Genomic DNA, 20,946 nt, shown 5'->3' with positions numbered 1-20,946 from the left:
GCCACCCAGGCGCCCGGCTAGTTCTATTTTTAACGAACCTCCATACTGTTTTCCAGAGTGGCTGTGCCAGTGTGCATTCCCACCAACAGTGTAAGAGGGTTCCCCTTTCTCTGCATCCTCACCAACATCTGTTGTTTACCGTGCTGTTAATTTTAGCTGTTATCACAGGTGTGAGGTTGTATCTCATTGTGGTTTTGATTTGTATTTCCCTGATGAACAGTGATGTTGAGCCTCTTTTCATGTGTCTGTTTCTATGTCATTTATTTCTGTTCAAAGCTTTATTATTTCCCTTCTGCTGGCTTTAGGCTTCACTTGCTTTTCCTTTTCTAGCTCTTTTAGGTATGAGGTTAGTTTGTGTATTTGAGACTTTTTTTGCTTCTCGAGTTAGGCCTATATTGCTACATATTCTATATTGCTATATACTTCCTTCTTAGGACCGGTTTTGCTGCATTCTAAGCACTGTCGTGTTTTCATCTTCTTTTGTTTCCATGTGTTCTTTTATTTCTTCTTTAAAGTCCTGGTTAATCCATTCATATTTGAATAGGATGTTCTTTAACACCCATGTATTTGTGGTCTTTCCAATTTTTTCTTGTGGTTGACTTCAAGTTTCATAGAGTTGTGGTCTGAAAATAATCATGGTATGATCTCAGTGTTTTTGTACTGGTCGAGACCTGATTTGTTACCTAGTGTGTGATCTCTTCTGGAGAATGTTACGTGTGCACTGGAAAAGAACGTGTATTCTGCTTTAGGATGACATGATCTGAATATATCTGTTATGTCCATCCAGTCTAGTGTGTCATTCAAAGCCGTTGTTGCCTTGTTGATTTTCTTTGTCCTTTGCTGTAAGTAGGGGTTTAGCATCCTCTAGTATTATTGTATTGTTATCAATGAGTTTCTTTATGTACGTTGTTAATTGATTTATATATTGGGGTGCTCCAAGTTGCGGGTATAAATATTTACAGTTGTTAGATCTTCCTGTTGGATAGATCCCTTTATTATTATATAGTGCTCTTTTTCATCTCTTGTTAGTCTTTGGTTTAAAATCTAGTTTGTCTGATATCCAGTTTTCTTTTGACGTCCATTAGCATGATAGATGGTTCTCCATCCCCATACTTTGAGTCTGGAAGTGTCTTGGTTCCAAAATGGGTCTCTTATAGGCAGCATGCAGATGGGGTCTTGTTTTTTATCCATTCTGACACCCTGTTTCTTTTGATTGGAGCATTTAGTCTATTTACATTCAGGGTGGTTATTGATCAGTATGAAGTTAGTGCTATTGTATTACCTATAAAGTTGTTGTTTCTGGAGATTTTCCCTGTTCCTTTGTAGTTTTTGTTTCTTTTGGTCTTTCTTTCCCACTCAGAGTCCCCTTTAATATTTCTTGCAGGGTTGGTTTAGTGGTCGCAAACTCTAATTTTTGCTTAGGAGACTCTTTATCTCTCCTTCTATTCTGAATGACAGCCTTGCTGGATAAAGTATTCTTGGCTGAGTATTTTTCCCATTCAGCACGTTGAATATCTCATGCCACTCCCTTCTGGCCTGCCAAGTTTCTGGTGGAGACATCTGCTGCTAACCTTATTTGTCTTCCCTTGTAGGTTAGGGATTTCTTTTCCCTTGCTGATTTCAGGATTCTTTCTTTATCTCTTCTGTATTTTGCAAATTTTACCATCATATGTTTGGGTGTTGGCCTGCTTTTTTGATTTTCATGGGAGTTCTCTGTGCCTCCTGGATTTGGATGTCTGTTTCTTTCCCCAGATTAGGGAACTTTTCACCTATAATTTGCTCAAATAAACCTTCTGCTCCATTTCCCTTCTCTTCTTCTGGAACTGCTGTGATGTGAATGTTATTACTCTTTATGGAGTTGCTGAGTTCCCTAAGTTTACATTCATAATCCAGTATTTTTCTTTCCCTCTTCTTTTTCAGATTCATTATTTTCCATGATTTTATTTTTTATATCACCTATTCATTTCTGTGCTACTTCCATCCTTGTGATTATATCCAGTCAGTTTTGCATCTTGGCTATAGCATTTTTAATTTCAGATCGACTAGTTTTTAGGTCTTTTATCTTTGTGATAAGGGACTCCTTGGTGTCTTCTATGCTTTTCTCAAGCCCAGCTGGTATCCTTACAATTGTTTTAAATTCTGCTTCAGGCATCTTACTTATATTTGTTTTGATTATTCCCTGGCCCCGATCCCTTCTTTCTTTCGGGATGAATTCCTTTGTCTTGGCATTTTGTTTAGGTCTCTGTCTTCTGTGTGTTAGGAAAACCTGTTATGATTCCTGGCCCTGAGAGTAATGGCTATTTTAAGAAGAACTCATATATTGTCCAGGGCCTGGTGCTTCAGGAAGAGTTTCTGATGTATGTTGTATGCACTTGGCTGTTGTGTTTTGGCTGTTCTTTCCCTTAGGTCAATCGGCTGCAGAGTTTCTCCTTGCCTGCAGTGAGAACTGTTTGGACCTTGTCCCGTGTGTGGCGAATTTTAACTAAGTGTGTTTTGGTCTATTTGTTAAAACAAGCTAGATCCTATTTCCCTTAGAGCTGAAGCTTTGCAGCACTCTATGGTCAGTAGACTTGGTGTGTGCAGTGTGGGGGGTGGTGGTGGTGGTGTGCTGGTCTCCTAGGGGAGGGGCCCACTGTGCTGCTTCTCTGACTCTCAGGTACACTGCCCTAGTGAAAAAGTACCTGCAGAGCACAGAGGGGCGGAGCTTGGTGTAGACATCTCAAGCCTCCATTGTGGGCACTGTGCTGCTCACTGAATTTCATCAGTGCTGATGGGTGGGGACAAAAGGACCTCTCTGTTAGCACCAGCATCCAGGTTAGCTGCCCTCAGCAGGTTACTCTGCTCCTGTGCTAATGAACAGGGCAGCTCAGTGGCACCTGCCGACTCTCGTCCTCTGAGAGGCAGTGCCTCTCTCGCAAATGCACTCCAAGAAGAGGAACTGTCTCTCCCAGTGCAATCCAGAGGATCCACAGACTTCGCTCTTCGCTCCCGACTTCTCCACAGCAGTACTGCTGTGTCTGCCAGGCTCCACCCTGGAGAAAGCACAGATTTCTAGAAATTCAGACTTTGGGCTCTGTTGCTTGTAAAAACTTGTGATTATCAGCCTCTCTCATTTTCTCAGTCAGTGGTTTTGGGGAAGTGCTTTTTCTTGTGCAGCCCCATGTGCTGTGTGCTCACGAGCTCTCGCTCGCTTGAGCTCTCTCTCTCTCCTGTGCATGCATGCTCTTTCTCTTTCTCTCACCCTACCCCGCTCCTCTCTCCATGATCAGGGCTTCCTCCCCTCTGCAGCACCCGCGATTCTTTTCTCCCCCAAATCACGTCTCTGCACCTCCTACCTTCCATGATGTGGACTCTTTTCTCCCTTTAGTTGTGCAGTTTGTTTTCTCAGTCCTCAGATTGATTTCTTGGGTGTTTAGAATGATTTGATATTTATCTGTGTTCGAGGGAGAGATAAGCATAGGATCCCCCTACTACTCTGCCCTCTTAACCACTTAGGATGTTGGTTAATATTTGTATATGATGATATAATTTGGGATGTGCAAAAAGTAGGACTCGAATAGTAAAATGGCAATAATTAGGAATGAACCAGAAAATTGAAAAGGAAGAATTTCATATGCATCCAACTGCATGTCTCAGGTACTGTAATTAAAAACATTTGTAGAGAAAATCTTCCACTAAAAAAGCTGCTGTATAGTTTTAAGCAAAAATTTGGCTGTTTTTATATCAAGAGAATACTTATGAATACCTGTACTCCGTGGATTACTACACTGTATGTATTTCCATCCTTAAATCATTATTTTAGTGAAATCTATATAAGATACAGGAGTGCTGATGCATAGAGACACTTGTACCCCAATGTTTATAGTGGCACTTTCAACAATGGCCAAATTATGGGAAGAGCCTAAATGTCCATCAATTGATGAATGGATAAAGAAGTTGTGGTTTATATATATAATGGAATACTACTTGGCAATGAGAAAGAATGAAATACGGCCTTTTGTAGCAACATGGATGGAACTGGAGAGTGTTATGCTAAGTGAAATAAATCGTACAGAGAAAGACAGATACCATATATTTTCACTCTTATGTGGATCTTGAGAAACTTCACAGAAGACCATGGAGGAGGGCAAGGGGAAAAAAAGTTACAGAGAGTGAAGGAGGCAAACCATAAGAGACTCTTAAAAAACTGAGAACAAACTGAGGGTTGATGGGGGGGTGGGAGGGAGGGGAAAGTGGGTGATGGGCATTGAAAAAAAAATAAAACACTTAAGAATAATTACCCCCCCCAAATCTATATAAAACATGTAACGGTAGTATATTTTGTAATGACAAGAAGATTTAGTGTATAACTAGCCATATTCATTATTTGAATTTTAAGAAAATATTTACTGTGATGATCTAAAGGATAATTTTTACTGTTTTATAAAATGCAGTTCCAAAATTTGAATGGAATTTTACCTGTGTTGCATTCATACCTTTGAAAATTTGATTATATAAGTAATTTTATTTCATAAAATTATTATAGCACTCTGTACTAACATTTATTTAGGATCAAGATGGTTCTCACATAAAAGGCCTGCTTATTAATTTCATCCATCACAATTGGCCATCACTTTTGAAGCATGGTTTTCTTGAAGAGTTCATTACTCCTATTGTAAAGGTACTATTTACATTAATATATTTTTATACTGTTGTCTTAAAGAATAGCAGAAAACTAATTTTTTTATTTTATTAATTTAAGGCTAGCAAAAATAAGCAGGAACTTTCCTTCTATAGTATTCCTGAATTTGACGAGTGGAAAAAACATATAGAAAACCAGAAAGCCTGGAAAATAAAGTACTACAAAGGTTTGTATTTTAAAATACTTATTTGTGATGTTACTACTGACATAAATATGTTTTGAGATCATAATAAAATAATTTGAAAATTTGTTTTAGACTACAAAAATAGCTGTTGCTGATTTTAAAAGAATTATTTTGGAAAATTTTGTAGAAGTAGAGAGGGTGGTATGATGGGCTTCCCATGCACTTTAACAGTCACCATCTCATTGCCAATCCTGTTTATCAAAACTCTTCTCACCTTCCCATTAATTTGAAATAACTTCCAGACGTTCTATTATTTCCTTAATATTTTATTTATTTAAAAAAATTTTTTTAAGTTTATTTTGAGAGAGCAGAGGAGGGGCAGAGAGAGTGAGGGAGGGAGAGAGAGAATCCCAGGCACACTCCATGCTGTCAGAGCGGAGCCCGATGTGGGGCTTGAACTCACGAACCGTGAGATCATGACCTGAGCCGAGACCAAGAGTCAGACGCTTAACCGACTGAGCCACCCAGGCGCCCCTCCATAATACTTTAGTATGTGTCTCTAAAAGAATGTTTTAAAAATGTCCCTAATTTCATTATCATACCTTTCTTTAATAACCTTACATATTCAGTTGGTGTTAAAATTCTCCTAATTATTAAAAGAATTATTTTTGAGTTAGGATCCAATCAAGGTCCACAGGTTGCATTTGGTTTGATAAATCTGTTAACTCTTAATTTATTGCTTCTCTTTTCATTTTTTTTTTCTTGCAGTTCATTTGTTCAAAAGGTCGGATTGTTTGTCCTGTATAATTTTCTGCATTCTGAATTTAGATGATTATCACTGTAATTTCATTAAATATATAGTATGTTCCTTTGTCCCTTATTTTCTGTTTAAAAAATTGGTAGTTAAATCAGAGGCTTTATATAGATTTGGATTAGATTTATGTGGCAAAAACATTTAACAGGTGACTTTGTGTATTTATGTCAAGAGGCCTGTAATATCTGAGTTTTCTTTGTTAAGATTGACCCATTGCTACAGGTGTTGCCAGCTTGATCTATCAGCTTTTAACCTAATAGGTTTAAACAACTGTTAATGTTCACAATTCATGTAAATTTTTTTAGCTTTAGTGAAGAATAATTGACAAATAAAATTATACATATTTAAAATGTACAACATGATGACTTGATATATATATTGGAAAATGATTACCACAGTCAATGTATCTATTACCTCATATAGTTAATTTTTTTCTGTTTATAGAGGGAACATTTAAGATCTATTCTCTCAGTAATTTTCAAGTATACAATATAGTATTATTAAGTATAGGCACCATGCTACACATTAAATCCCCAGAATTTATTCACCTTATAACAAAAAGTTTGTATTCTTTGATTGAACTTTCCCCATATGCCCCTCTCCCCAGCCCCTGGCAAATACCATTTTGTTCTCTTTCTGTGAGTTCAACTTTTTTAGATTCTACATATGAATGAGATCATATAGTATTTGTTGTTCTCTGTCTGGATTATTTTCAACTTTATTTTTTAAATTGTGCAGGTTTGGGTACCAGTACAGCTAAAGAAGCAAAGGAATATTTTGCTGATATGGAAAGGCACCGCATCTTGTTTAGATATGCTGGCCCTGAAGATGATGCTGCCATTACTTTGGTAATCAAGTTAATTAAAAATTTTTTTTCCTAATATCCATCTCTCTACCTGCCATACCTTTCTTTCTAGTCTTGGTTTTCTGTGATAAGTCTCTTTTGAACTCCAATGCCCAAACTAGTTAATCTTAGTGTTTCTTCAGCCCCATCTCACACACAAATTAAGCTGTGCTTTCAGAGTTCTTTAATTGAAAGACTTCTGTTCAAGTATATCTTGGACAGAAGCATATTTAAAAAAAAAAACTCTTAATTTCTGAGCAATTAATAATTAGTTATTTGCCATTATAAATTTTAATGGTATAATGAAATTCATTTAATCTTTAATATTTTAAATTGTTACCTGGAATCTTTCAGGCATTCAGTAAGAAGAAGATTGATGACAGAAAAGAATGGTTAACAAATTTTATGGAAGATCGGAGACAGCGTAGGTTACATGGCTTACCAGAGGTTAGTCATAAAGAGTGGTGGTCTGGGGGAAGAAAGAAACTAAAAGTCATGCAAGGACTAACGTCTGTGTTGCTGTGTAACTTTTTTCTTAGCAATTTTTGTATGGTACAGCAACAAAGCATTTGACTTACAATGATTTCATCAACAAAGAATTGATTCTCTTCTCAAACTCAGACAATGAAAGATCTATACCATCTCTTGTTGATGGTAAGTAGCTTTTGTTTGAAAATCTTTCTCACTTTTGTATGTAGTTATTGAGTATATTCTTAATATCATGTATTCTAAGCCATTCTTATAATGAATTTTAAAATTCTGAATTTGTTTTTGAGATCTTTTGGTAGGACTGAAATCTTTTATAGTCCTTGATTCTTTAGAATCTTTTAAACTCTTTTTAAAAAGTTTTTTAGGAAAATTAGGGCAAAGTTTTGAAAGTTTTAACTCCAGTTGGTTGCAGACTTTTTTTTCTTTTTTTTAAATTTTTTAATGTTTATTTATTTTTGAGACAGGGAGAGACAGCATGAATGGGGGAGGGTCAGAGATAGAGGGAGACACAGAATCTGAAACAGGCTCCAGGCTCTGAGCTGTCAGCACGGAGCCTGACGCGGGGCTCGAACTCACAAGCTGTGAGATCATGACCTGAGCCGAAATCGGACGCCTAACCGACTGAGCCACCCAGGCGCCCCAGATTGCAGACTTTTAAAAATAAAAAGTAAAATCAGATTTTGATAAATTCTAAAATATTTAACTGAGACTAATTTTAAAAACGCTTCTTGAGGCGCCTGGGTGGCTCTGTCGGTTGGGTGTCCGACTTCGGCTCAGGTCATGATCTCTCAGTCCGTGAGTTCGAGCCCTGCATCAGGCTCCATGCTGACAGCTCAGAGCCTGGAGCCTGTTTCACATTCTGTGTCTCCTTCTCTCTGACCCTCCCCCATTCATGCTCTGTCTCTCTCTGTCTCAAAAATGAATAAACGTTAAAAAAAAATGCTTCTTTATTTATTTTGAGAGAGAGGAGGGGAGAATCCCAAGCAGGCTCTGTGCTGTCAGTGTAGAGCCTGATGCGGGGCTCAATGTCATGACCATGAGATCATGACCTGAGCTGAAGTCAAGAGTTAGACACTTAACCTACTGAGCCACCCAGGCACCCCCTGAGACTAAATTTTAAAAACACCTTTATACCTCAGTACCCAAAAACTTATGCCAAAAAATCTTTAGAAACTGGCACCCAGTAGTTAGAACAGATTTTTGTCTTCTATCTAGAAACATTTAATTTTCATTTTATAACTTTTAGCAAGTTGATCTTTGTGTTCCTTGGGTTTTCAGCTAATAGCAGATGGTTTTACCCATCCATGTAATTCAGTTTTAAGTTACATCCCTTCTGTGAAGTCTTCTCTAACAACTGCAGTCCAAATTGGTTTCAGATGCCTAAACTTTTATTCCATTATTGTGTGCCTGTTATTTTACTTGTGTCAATTTTGCCTCCTCAGTTAGATTATAAAATTCTCAAGGAAAGTGGCCATATTTTGTCATCCTCTTGTTTCTACCTGCTCTGGGTCCACAATGATGATGATAGCTAGCCTATACTGAAAAGCTTATTACTATGCTCACTGATCTAGAGCAAGAAGAATGATAAGGAAGCAGAATACTTTGCTTGCATTGTCTCATGTAATCCTTATGATCACTCTGTTAGGAAGGTAATTATTTCTGTTACACTGATGAGGACACTGAGGCTTACTGGTTTAGTAATTTGCAAAAAGTCAAATGGTAAATGGACAAGTTGAGAAGAGTATACAGATTAGTGGGATTCTAAAGCCTGCATTCTTAACTGCCATAACACATCTCTTCTTTATAAGGGTTTCTGATTTGGGATACTCTAATAATATACTTTTCAAGATCATTGATGGTTTGTTGCTACTTTAGTTACAACTGACATTTGGGTGTATGGATGTTTGGCAACTCCTGTGAAAGGAATTTGGTACCACTGAGCAGTTCTTTAAGACCACCAGCAGGTGGGCTTTTACATGGTACTTCACTTTTGGAATAGATTGAGACAGTGTAAAATCATGTTACTATGTACTTATTTTGTTAGGAAATCTCAGGTAACAATTCTAGTTATTTTTCAAAAGGAAACTGTTATCTTTGCTTTTTTCTCTTGAATATATGGAGCATTGTTGTCATTAAAAGAAACATTGCAACTATATCTCAAGTAATATTTTTAAAAGAGGCATTGTTCTTTTTAAAAATAGGCTTTAAACCAGGCCAACGTAAAGTTTTATTTACTTGTTTCAAGAGGAATGATAAACGTGAAGTAAAAGTTGCCCAGTTGGCTGGATCTGTTGCTGAGATGTCTGCTTATCATCATGGAGAGGTAAGCATTAAGATTGGAATCAACTGAGAACTATACTTACTGGCATGAAGAATGATAATTAAGCATAATAAAGTATTTTTTCTTTTATAAATTCTTTGGAAATGTGTAAGAGAATCAGGAATTTGGACTTTAATAACAATTAGGGAATATGTATGCAAAGTTTAGGATATTAACGTCATATTCTGTTTCTGTGTTGTAGCAAGCATTGATGATGACTATTGTGAATTTGGCTCAGAACTTTGTGGGAAGTAACAACATTAACTTGCTTCAGCCAATTGGTCAGTTTGGAACTCGGCTTCATGGTGGCAAAGATGCTGCAAGCCCTCGTTATATTTTCACAATGTTAAGGTAACAGTTTGCTTTTGCTGATACGGTGGTGTAAAGTTCTATTTGAAGTTTCTATTGGAAGTAACTAAATGTTTAACAGAATTGTAATATGGAAATGATTGGGTACTGTAGTGGGGGTGAATGTTCCAAATTATTTGATTGCAAACAGAATGAAGCTTTTTTGATCTCAGTGTTTGGGAGTTATTGGTGAAACCAGTCCTAATTAATGTAAGGATGTGTTCTGATCCAACTTTACTTTATAGGCTGAGGAGGGGTTTTGGGGTTTAGTCAGAGTAAGAGGAAATCCATAAAACATTATTTACTAATACTAAGAAATTAAGTAGGCTAGTAAGTAAGCACATAAGTGAAATAGGGCTATTTTATTCTGGCTTTCTGCCTGAAAAATCTATTTGGTAATAGGTTTAGTAAATTGGTTAAGTACATGTATTCAAATATTTTAAAAAATGCATTCCTCTTTTTGAAATATAGTCTTTAATTATGTATAAAGTTTTATTTCCTAAAACCAAGCCATTTTTCCATATTTTCCCCCTTTTGTTAGCTCTTTATCAAGACTGCTTTTTCCTGCTGTGGATGACAACCTGCTTAAATTCCTTTATGATGATAATCAACGTGTAGAGCCTGAGTGGTATATTCCTATAATTCCCATGGTTTTAATAAATGGTGCTGAGGGCATTGGCACTGGATGGGCTTGTAAACTACCCAACTATGATGCTAGGGAAATTGTGAACAACGTCAGACGAATGCTAGATGGCTTGGATCCTCATCCTATGGTAATTGTTTAGAACTTCCTGCTTATATTGTTTATTTAACAAATGATAATGTGTAAACTACAAAGTCCAGTCATTTTAGAGAAGTATTGGAACCATTTTCATTTTGGAACATATTGTAGACAATAAAGACCTTATTAGTGTGTAACTTGATATGTGCTTATGGTAAAAAATAGAAGCTTTGGAAAAAGCCTGGAGAATAAGGATTATGGGGAGGAACTTTATTGAAAATTAAAAATAACTCATTTCAGGCTTTTAAATATCTAAATTATATAGAGAATAATAGTTTCATAACAAAATTATATGCAACTTTGTTTTTGTTCTCAAACTAATAAATCCTATCAGAGTTGTAAGGACACTTAACACATTGTATATATTTTAATGTATCCTCATAATTTTTATTTTTGTCCTTAATGTTAAGATTATATCCACTGTGCTTATTTTGCCCCAAACTCTCTCCAAGAAAAACTTCTTAAAAAGGTGTCTTCCCTTTTTGGACTTGATTTAAAATCATTTGGAAGTTTCCCTTTATAAAGATACACTTAAATAAAAGTGTATTTTTTTTTTACATTTATTTAATGTTTGTTTATTTTTGAAGGAGAGAGAAAGAGAGCATGAACCCATAAGGAGCAGAGAGAGAGGGAGACACAGAATCCAAAGCAGGCTCCAGGTTTTGAGCTGTCCGCACAGAGCCCAACTCAAGGCTCGAACTCACTGTGAGATCATGACCTGAGTCAAAGTCAGATTCTTAAACTGACTGAGACACCCAGGGACCCCTAAAATTGTATTTCTAATATAAAAATTAAAAAACTATAGTGGTCATTGTAGGAAATGTAAATAAGCAGAGGAAAAAAACACTTCATAAAACCAGCATATGGAAACAAAATATTTTTATGTATTTCTCTCCAAGTTTTATTTCATTCTTTTAAAATCAAACAAAACATTAGGCTAAAAGTATGATTTAAAATCTTTTTCCCCTTAAATACTTTAAAGTACTCTAAAATATTTCTAATAGAAGCAAAAAATGTTTTATGATTATTGTGTCTTAATTTTTTCAGATGCATTTTAGAATATTAAGTCAGTCTATTTGGTCAATATTTGCTTTTCATGTGCGCACGTGCACGTTCTCTCTCTCTATACGTGTATATAGATATATGTATATATTGTAAGAGTATTCAAAATGTTTAAACAGTGTGGAAGAAGAGTAGTGGCCTGGAAAAAAATTAAAAAAAAAAAAAAAAGGGGCGCCTGGGTGGCGCAGTCGGTTAAGCGTCCGACTTCAGCCAGGTCACGATCTCGCGGTCCGTGAGTTCGAGCCCCGCGTCAGGCTCTGGGCTGATGGCTCAGAGCCTGGAGCCTGTTTCCGATTCTGTGTCTCCCTCTCTCTCTGCCCCTCCCCCGTTCATGCTCTGTCTCTCTCTGTCCCAAAAATAAATAAACGTTGAAAAAAAAATTTAAAAAAGAGTAGTGGCCTGGAAGGCACATCATTGGAGAAAAGGTAGAAAGTCCCATTGGGTGCAGGTTGTGGAAGGCTTTCAATATAACATCCAAAGAGTTTGATTTGAAAGGATTATTAATCTAGGGGAGAAGGAGGGATAGAGGCAATAGGCTGAAAAAAAATTTCCTAAGAAGACTAGGAAAGATGAAGCTAAGGTTTTGAGATTTGGAGATGTTGAGATTATATTAACAGAATTGTGAATTCAGGATTGAGTGATTATTTGGAGACAGACTATTGAGGGTGAGGAATTTAGTTTAAGTCATGTTAATCTGTCAGTAGCAGTAGACCGTAGACTAAGGGGCATTCAAGTGTGGTATAGGCATTTAAGAGAGAAGTCAAGTCAGTGCCTTGAGTTATTTTTATTTTTCTCTGCAGCTTCCAAACTACAAAAACTTTAAAGGAACGATCCAAGAGCTTGGTCAAAACCAATATGCAGTCAGTGGTGAAATATTTGTGGTGGATAGAAACACAGTAGAGATTACAGAGCTTCCAGTTAGAACTTGGACACAGGTCAGTATACGTGTGTGAGCTGCCTGTCAGGAGGGCAGTGTGTTATGTAATGCTTTCTGGTAAGAATATGATTCCGTCGTTGTTTGTCCTCAGTTTGTACAGTGTTTAAAATTTCCCGTATACGTTTTTGACCCCTCCAAATTGAATTTGTGCTTTGAATTTGAAGTAGTAATTTAAAAGTTTAATTTCCTTAAAAGGTAAAATGACTTAAGCTAGCTTTGAACCCTTACAAATATGGTCAATAAATCCGTGTCAGTATCAGCTGTTAAGATCTAAAAGTATATGCGTTGTCATCTCTTGTCAGCTGTGGTTGATGTCATCCTCTTCATACTCTTAGCCCTTTCCTTGCTCTTTGGTGTATGAGCAGATCAGAACCCTTACTGTGTATCTTCTTTCACCACTGAGACCCCCATATATTGTCCTTTATAGATGCTGGGCAGGAGATGATAGAGACGGCATTTTTCTTTTTTTCCCACCAGAATTGGGAATATTTTAAGAATTGCGTGACTTACAGTATGAGAATGCAAGTGTGTGTCAGGAAAAGAATTACTTACTTTTATATCTTTTGTAGGTATACAAAGAACAGGTTTTGGAACCTATGCTAAATGGAACAGATAAAACACCAGCATTAATTTCTGATTACAAAGAATATCATACTGATACAACTGTGAAATTTGTGGTGAAAATGACTGAAGAGAAGCTAGCACAAGCAGAAGCTGCTGGATTACATAAAGTTTTTAAACTTCAAACTACTCTTACTTGTAATTCCATGGTAATTGATTAGATTTACTATTAATTTAATGTTTCTTCCATGCCATGAGTTGGATTTTGCAATTGGCTTCATGATGGTTGTGGCTATAATAAGTCTGAATGGTTTTCCCCCTATATATTTGCTGAAGAATCTAGAGGTACATTCCTTTTCCTCTCCTATTACCCACTACTCTTAATCCCAACTTTGCATTTGTGCATCTGGGCTTGAACACAGAGGATATGTACACTGACCAGAAGTTATGAGAATGATTGGTGCAGGATTTTCATGTTCCTTATTCCTGTCTCTGTTAGCATTTTAATTGTGGAGTACTTCTCTCCCCACAGCTCTAATCTGCTTTACTAAACTTGTATATTTGTGTTTATATGTAATTGGAGAGAAAGGTAGAAAGTGAGCATGTATGAGTAACCCTCATTCCATTCCAAATTAGCTTTTAGACATAAAATAGAGTAAGAGAAAAAGTCCAATAGCACAGTGGCTGAGACAAACTGCCATAATCTGCTAAGAAAGGCAGATGGAAAAAGGAGAATAAGGATAGAGAAGAAGTAAAATTTTCCTCCAAATTGAGGAAGTTTGAATGGATTATAGCATGATTATAAAAAACAAAAAAGAGACAAATATACCTCTATTAGGTATATGGGGGAGAGAGAACTTGAACATTTGTGAACTCAACATTTGTAAACAAACTTTTAACATTTATTTTTAGTTTGAAAAAAATTTCTTAGATGGTTTTATAGCCATTTTGAGTAGGAACCTTTTTTTAAAGGACCTATTTATCTTTCAGAATTATTTTAAATATTGTCATAGTTTTGAGAATTGAATGTTTCTTGGAGTCACCAAAGGAATATTTACTTAATAATTTTGGTTCTATTTAACAAGCATTTAGCGGTGGTGTCTGTTCATTTAAGTATGTTGTAGTTATTTTAAATACCGTAGATGTCCTACAAGTTAAAAATACCAGTACGGATTTATGTCATCTTCAAAAACTGTGTTTTCCTTAGGTACTCTTTGATCATATGGGATGTCTCAAGAAATATGAAACTGTGCAAGACATTTTGAAAGAATTCTTTGATTTACGATTAAGTTATTACGGTTTACGTAAGGAGTGGCTTGTAGGAATGTTGGGAGCAGAATCTACAAAGCTTAACAATCAAGCCCGTTTCATTTTAGAGAAGATACAGGGAAAAATTACCATAGGTAAGATGCAACCTTTAAAAATTTAAACATTAGTTAAAATGGAAAAAAAACTTTATTAATAGAAGACATTTTTATCAGTAGAATATAAACAAATACAAATTGAATCTCTTTTCTTGATCCTAACTTTATTTTTCCCTCACATAGAGAATAGGTCAAAGAAAGATTTGATTCAAATGTTAGTCCAGAGAGGTTATGAATCTGACCCAGTGAAAGCCTGGAAAGAAGCACAAGAAAAGGTAATCATTTGCAGAACAAGACATTCAGAGAAGCTTTTAAAAGCAAATTCCAAAACAAACAACCCAACCCCTAAATTTTAAATTTAATGCTGCTGTAAAGGTGCCGAGTTCTCTGTTTGGAGACTGAAGTCTTCTGTTCATCCGCAGAACAGATACAGTGCAGGACTTTGCAGTGCACACCCACCACAGAGCCCTTTGCCAGTGTGACCCAACCAGGGCCTGGAGAAATGACTCCAGGTGTGAGAAGGTAGCTCAGTCTCCTTGGCCTTTTTTCTGAGCCTGCCATTAAAGGGTGTTACTCGTGGTGGTGGTCTTTGTGAGGTGCATGTGTACAACCCGGGAACTATACTGGTAGCACATAAATGATTTCACACTGGTCTGACGATTGCCGTAGTGTGGTATCCAGTCACCATTCACTTGGTATGGTTTTGGTTTATGCTGGGAAGACTAGAGACAAAATCTTCAGTAGTAGAGGGTTTATTGAGCACCAAGTATGTGCTCTGTCCTACGCTTAGATCTTTGACTAGAAGTTTAAACCCTGGAACTTCAGATGAAATCTGATCTTTTATTTATTAAATTGTCCATTTCAGATCATAAAGTACTAGTATTCAGTGAATGGAACATTGAAACTTTGAGATTCTTCTCAAGAATTAGTCTCTTTCTGTTGTATATAATTAAAAGAAAAATTTAAAAAGGCAATACAACATTGTGATTGAGAACACAAATGTACATAAGGAAGAACGTTATGGAAATGACTGATTTCTTCATTAGAATGTTGTGTATACGTGATAACAGTTATGATTATATGACATAACTTAAAGTGAAACTTGACACTTCCCTACATTTATGAATTCTCAACCCACAATGTTTTTCAGATTTTTTATCAACTACATTGAAGTGTTGCTTTTGTTTTTATTATTTAAGCTTTTTAAAAGTTTGAACAGTCTATAGAATGCCAGATATTAGAGCGAGTAAATTTAGAATAAATTATATGCTTAGCAATTATATATTAAGATAATAGGCTTATTTATCGTTCGGGGAAGATGGGGGAGGACAAGATGGGGAGTGTTCAGAATTAAGATGATCCAAGCACTTTGCTCTTTTCAGTGTGTTTTACTGCATTTTTAAACCCCAAATTATGGTTTATACACTGCTTGCCCTTCTGTATCATTGTTGGTTTAAACTATATCTTAAAAAAAATTAACTAGTAAGCTAATAAATTTAATGCTTAGTTTTAAAAGATAAAGATGTTTAGGGTTTGAGAGTGCCCTTCCAGTGGAAGTAGACTTCATGGGTAAAACCTAGTGGTTGGTTTCAATAATTTCATTGTCACCATCAAAATTTTTTCAGCATCTTGGCCATGTGCTCACTTTGGGGGTGAAGGTAACAAAAGGAGCTGCTCTTACAAGAGTGTCCTATTGTGTAGAGTTGGAGAAGAGAGAATTACAAAGCAGATAATTATGAGATTAAAGTTTTATTCTTGATTTCTGAAAGTATCCTTAGTTATCTTCATGCTAACAGTGGTAGATACACATATATCCATAGAATGTTACCAATATTCTGGGTGTCATCAAAACCTAGAGCAAATAGACTTCTAGAGTGTGGATCTAAACAGGATTTCATGACAGCCTGATAATATTTTAATAGTAGTGTAACAACCTAAATATTCCATAGAAACACACTGTTTCATGAAGAATTTTTGAAAACAGTAGAATTTACGAATTTGTCGTAAGTACTATTTGTCTGGGTACTTTTTGATCATTTATTGGCTCAGCAACAGCATTTCTTATTTGGCTAATGTTGCTTAATTGAATTCATAGTTTTGTTTATGTAATGAAGCATGTTGCTTTGCAATTTTTAATCTTTATCCCTTCTAAAGTACACTAAACTTTACTTTGTGTATATATACATCATTTTACTGAAAATTTTAAACTAAATTGAAAGCGATTTTTTTCTTTTTTTGGTTACCAAAAGCGAACGTTTTGTTTCTTGGGATGTCATGGTTAACTCAGTCATTTTTAATTATCTGAGTGCCTTAAAAAATTTAAATGCAATTTTATTTAATGGCTGTTGTTATGTTAAAAATCTTAGAGGTGATGTCACCTGTAATAACTTCTATTAAATTCATTGGATTTTGAAATTTAATATTAGCATAAGAGGATTTTTTATTGCAACCGTTTCTATGAAAAAAGACCTTGCAAATAAAAATTTAGAATAGCCCTCACAATTCTTACTCTAACTCACCAGCTATTAAATTCTTAATTGAACTTTCTGTTCATTCTGACATGAGTATTGTTGCTTTAGAGAATTTTTATTAAGAAATCATACTTAGTGAGTGACTGCACCTTAGCATATTTATATTACAACTGTAAAACATTCTTTATAAGTGATACTTATTTCGGGTTTCAAATTGTTAATTCTCTCACCAATATAAAAATCTGACAAGATGCAGTGATAAAACATTAGTTCCACTCTATTAATTTCAAGATGTGGTATCTTCTCATTTTATGACTTAGTGCCTGGGCAAAGCAGTTAATTTTTCATCAGATTCCTAGATAAATAGGGATTGACTATACATTCCTTTTGAAGATTTATTATTGTGTATTTTTAGAAAACTTTTTATAGCAAATACATATTTTATATTGTAATCCTGAAGATAGAAATCTAAAATAACCCCAACCACCCTGAGAATATAGCATTAAGAGTATAGCATTTGTGGAATTTTTAACTCCATATTCAATAAAATTCAGCGTTGATTTGATACTATACAGGACTTTAATATAAAGTTTATTATTTTTTACAGGCAGCAGAAGAGGAAGAAACACAAAACCAGCATGATGATAGTTCCTCTGATTCAGGAACTCCTTCAGGCCCCGATTTTAATTATATTTTAAATATGTCTCTGTGGTCTCTTACTAAAGAAAAAGTTGAAGAACTGATTAAACAGAGAGATGCAAAAGTATGAACTTTTGTGGGTTAAATAATTTGAAACTATTTCAGTATTATCCATTTATTTGTTTTTCTTTTTACAAAAAGAAGTATTTTGATTTACCCTTTATACCTTATTAAATTACTGAATGTTTAAATTTTACTACTTTTTTATTATAGGGGCGAGAGGTCAATGATCTTAAAAGAAAATCTCCTTCAGATCTTTGGAAAGAAGATTTAGCAGCATTTGTTGAGGAACTGGATGTAGGTTAAGTCTCCATTAAACTATATTTGGAAAAGTAATGTTTATGAAATAAGGATGAAAGTTCTTTAATTAAATTATTTCAGTTTCTTTTAAGTTTGTAAAGGTTAATGTGTTTATAAGGTGCATTAGGATTAAGCTTCCAGCTCTATGAAGTTATAAAGAAAAGTCATATTTGGTATAGATGAGTGTAAAAACCTACATGAAGTTAAATTTAGAATAAATTGAATACTGATATTTTCTGTTAAATTTTCTTAACTTCAAAATAGCTTATTGATTCAGTTTGTTTTTCCCCAAAGAGGTAAGAACAAAATATATACGATTGAATATAAGTATGTTAACTTTTACAAAGTAGAATGATAGTGACTTTAGGTTTATAACAGAGAAATTTTAACATAGTTTTTATAACTTAGTTTTCTCCAGGTAGAATTCTAATTTTTTTAAAAAAAATGTAGAGAAAGATAGAAAATGTAAACTTTTTCTAAAATTGCCCAATTTGTTGTGAAGCAACTAACTCACTTAAAATATTAGAGTTAAATTAAGGTTAGCAATATGATCATCTGATTTTGAGTAGCACAAGGTCAATTATTATTTGTCATTACTTGTATGATAGTACATTTTTTACTTTTTAGTTGTTTCATTGATTTTTGTCCACATGTTTTAGTTTTATTTTCATGACCTAAATCAGAATTAGGACTCTTACAAATGAGGGTGGTAGCCTTATAGAATTCCTGGAATTTTTTAGTGCTGTTGTTCTGGGTTTCCTTAATCATCTTTCAAGTGTCATAATATGACCTTGATTAATGAATTAGATTTTTAAAAATTAGACCCTTTTTCTGTTGATACATGAAACAGGCATATGTTAAAAAGACATTGTTTCTGATTAATATTAATGATAGTCTAATACTGCTTTAAGTTTGATCACTGATTCTTGAGATATAGAAAGCTTTTTGTGGCTATGCCTATAAATTTCCTGATTGTTGAAATATCATCACTGAGAATAGTCCCAGTGAATAACACTACTCTTCCCTCCTCTCCCCCCACCTCTTTTTTTATTACTCTTTTAATTCGTCACCTTATTTTATTACTTGATAATTAGCAAAATAGGTCCAGACAACTTATTTTTTTCTGGATATGGTAACTTTTTACATCTAAAAAGATTTAGACTTAAATTTCATGTCTCTCTGTATCATTTAAAATCTTACGCCATTAATTGAATATCTTGTGTATTGGCACTGTGTTCTGTGTAATCCTCAGATTGACTCCTGTCACAACCCCAAATGAAAGAGCTTATTAAACAGTTATTTAGATGAAGATCCTGAAGTTTAGAGAGGTTAAATAACTTGTTTAGGGAGGCATTATATCATTATGGTTAAGAGCAGTTACGTTTGTAGAGTCCCAATCTTCCTCATTCATAAAATGGGGATTACATGAGTTTTAATGCCTGGAACTTAATAGGTGCTCTATAAATTATAACTTATTTCTTGTATTAGTTTAAACTAGTAAATGGAAGTGTTAAGATTGAAATCCAGGTCTGTCTGATTTCAAAGCTTATGTTATTTCCATTAAGCTATTATGCTACAAAGATTTCCTGTTTATCTGCAAGACAAGTGATACGAGTAGCGCGTGACCCTGAACACCACATGATCCCAACTGAGCCCATGATTCTTGAAATTTGCTTTGATACACAAGTGCTTTGGATTACAAACACGTTTCAGAATGAATTATGCTTGCAAACCAAGGTTTTACTGTAGTTTTAATTTCTTATGCAGTACTGATTGTCTTTTCTAATGAGTTGTTTCGCACCCACCCTTTTTATAATTATACTTCAGAAAGTGGAGGCACAAGAACGAGAAGATATTCTGGCTGGAATGGCTGGGAAAGCAATAAAAGGTAAAGTTGGCAAACCTAAGGTGAAGAAACTTCAGTTGGAAGAGACAATGCCTTCCCCTTATGGGAGAAGAATAGTTCCTGAAATTACTGCTATGAAGGCAGATGCCAGCAAAAAGTTGCTGAAGAGGAAAAAGGTATGACATTTCTTTTGTTTTAACTCATTGGTAGACTCCATCTTCCTAATGATAATATATATATATATATATTCAGTTTTACTGTGCGCTTATTAAATCATGCTTTGTTTCTAATATATTTCACTGTGATAGGAAATCATTTGTTCTATGAGAGCAGTTGGTCCACAAAATGAAAACATGAGTCAAGGATCCACATACATGTAAAGAACTACTTGGTTGATGGAGTTTTTAAAATGAGAGCTAGAAATAGTCTATTTAGCAGCATTCTACATTAAAATCCTGGAACAACAACCACAAACATATCAGCTTTAAAATATGAACTTTAGTTCTACATCATGACCAATTAAGGAAGTCTCTTAAGCAGAAAAATATTTGGTTTTCAAAGTAAGCTTTTACTATTTATTTGTTATTACCCTTAGTTAAAAAATTATCAAGCACCTCCCATGTCATTGGCATTGATTGGCTCTATTGAGGATTTAAAAGTATGGACTTAAGCTACCCTCCAGAAGGTTGTTGGGCAAGAGTTAGTCAAACTGAGAAGGCTGTTCAGAGTTGAGGAAACAGGAGGTATGATGGTCTGAAAGAAGCAGATTTTTCTGGGCAGGTTGATTTTAGAGCCTAGGGAATATATAGATACGTCCATTAGTCTAGTTAGAGCTTGAGAAATGAGCCTCAGAGCTGGAGTGTACCGAGCTAATATTTGAAAGCATGGGAACTTTGTGATACCAGAGAGATCACTCTCTTCTACTGTTCTGATAAACTGATGTGTGTACTATTTGCCTCTTACCTAGCTTCCTAGCACACGCAGGTTCCTCCTTAGGAAACGGCCTCTCTCCTTTTTCGTTGGTGTTTTGTTCTTAGCACTCTTCCCTTCACCTTACATAGTCTCAAGTAACCTCATCTATGCCCAGACCTTTTTTTTCACTCACACTGATGACTCTTGAATCTTTGTCCCTAACTTACAATGTTTTCAGGAGTGCCAGGTTAATACAGCTACCTGACTGCCCCAAGCCCCCTCAGACTCCACATAACTGAAGCTGAGCCCATTATCCTGATTTCAAAACCTCTTCCACCTCTGTGCCTTATCACCCATCACAAACAAGCCAAAAACCTGGGACTTTCTCATCTA

At 35.2% G+C, this 20,946-nt stretch overlaps 1 protein-coding gene across 2 annotated transcripts in view; it reads left to right on the top strand.

Annotated features, from left to right (window-relative positions):
* The window catches only part of TOP2B (DNA topoisomerase II beta), a 65,225-nt gene that overhangs the window by 32,354 nt on the left and 11,925 nt on the right, over positions 1-20,946 (top strand). For both annotated transcript variants that reach the window (XM_023260624.2, XM_023260625.2), the window contains exons 14-28: positions 4,550-4,660; positions 4,742-4,847; positions 6,358-6,467; positions 6,818-6,910; positions 7,003-7,117; positions 9,154-9,275; positions 9,475-9,623; positions 10,162-10,393; positions 12,264-12,398; positions 12,970-13,170; positions 14,169-14,364; positions 14,509-14,600; positions 17,404-17,559; positions 17,709-17,792; positions 19,623-19,817. In XM_023260624.2, coding sequence (XP_023116392.1) covers positions 4,550-4,660; positions 4,742-4,847; positions 6,358-6,467; positions 6,818-6,910; positions 7,003-7,117; positions 9,154-9,275; positions 9,475-9,623; positions 10,162-10,393; positions 12,264-12,398; positions 12,970-13,170; positions 14,169-14,364; positions 14,509-14,600; positions 17,404-17,559; positions 17,709-17,792; positions 19,623-19,817 — 2,097 coding nt within the window. The remainder of the gene's footprint in view (positions 1-4,549; positions 4,661-4,741; positions 4,848-6,357; positions 6,468-6,817; positions 6,911-7,002; positions 7,118-9,153; positions 9,276-9,474; positions 9,624-10,161; positions 10,394-12,263; positions 12,399-12,969; positions 13,171-14,168; positions 14,365-14,508; positions 14,601-17,403; positions 17,560-17,708; positions 17,793-19,622; positions 19,818-20,946) is intronic.

This window comes from Felis catus, chromosome C2 (genome assembly GCF_018350175.1).
Source record: "Felis catus isolate Fca126 chromosome C2, F.catus_Fca126_mat1.0, whole genome shotgun sequence".
Lineage (NCBI taxonomy): Eukaryota > Metazoa > Chordata > Mammalia > Carnivora > Felidae > Felis > Felis catus.
The sequence above is the reverse complement of the archived record's forward strand: the minus strand, read 5'-3'. Positions and strand labels throughout refer to the sequence as shown.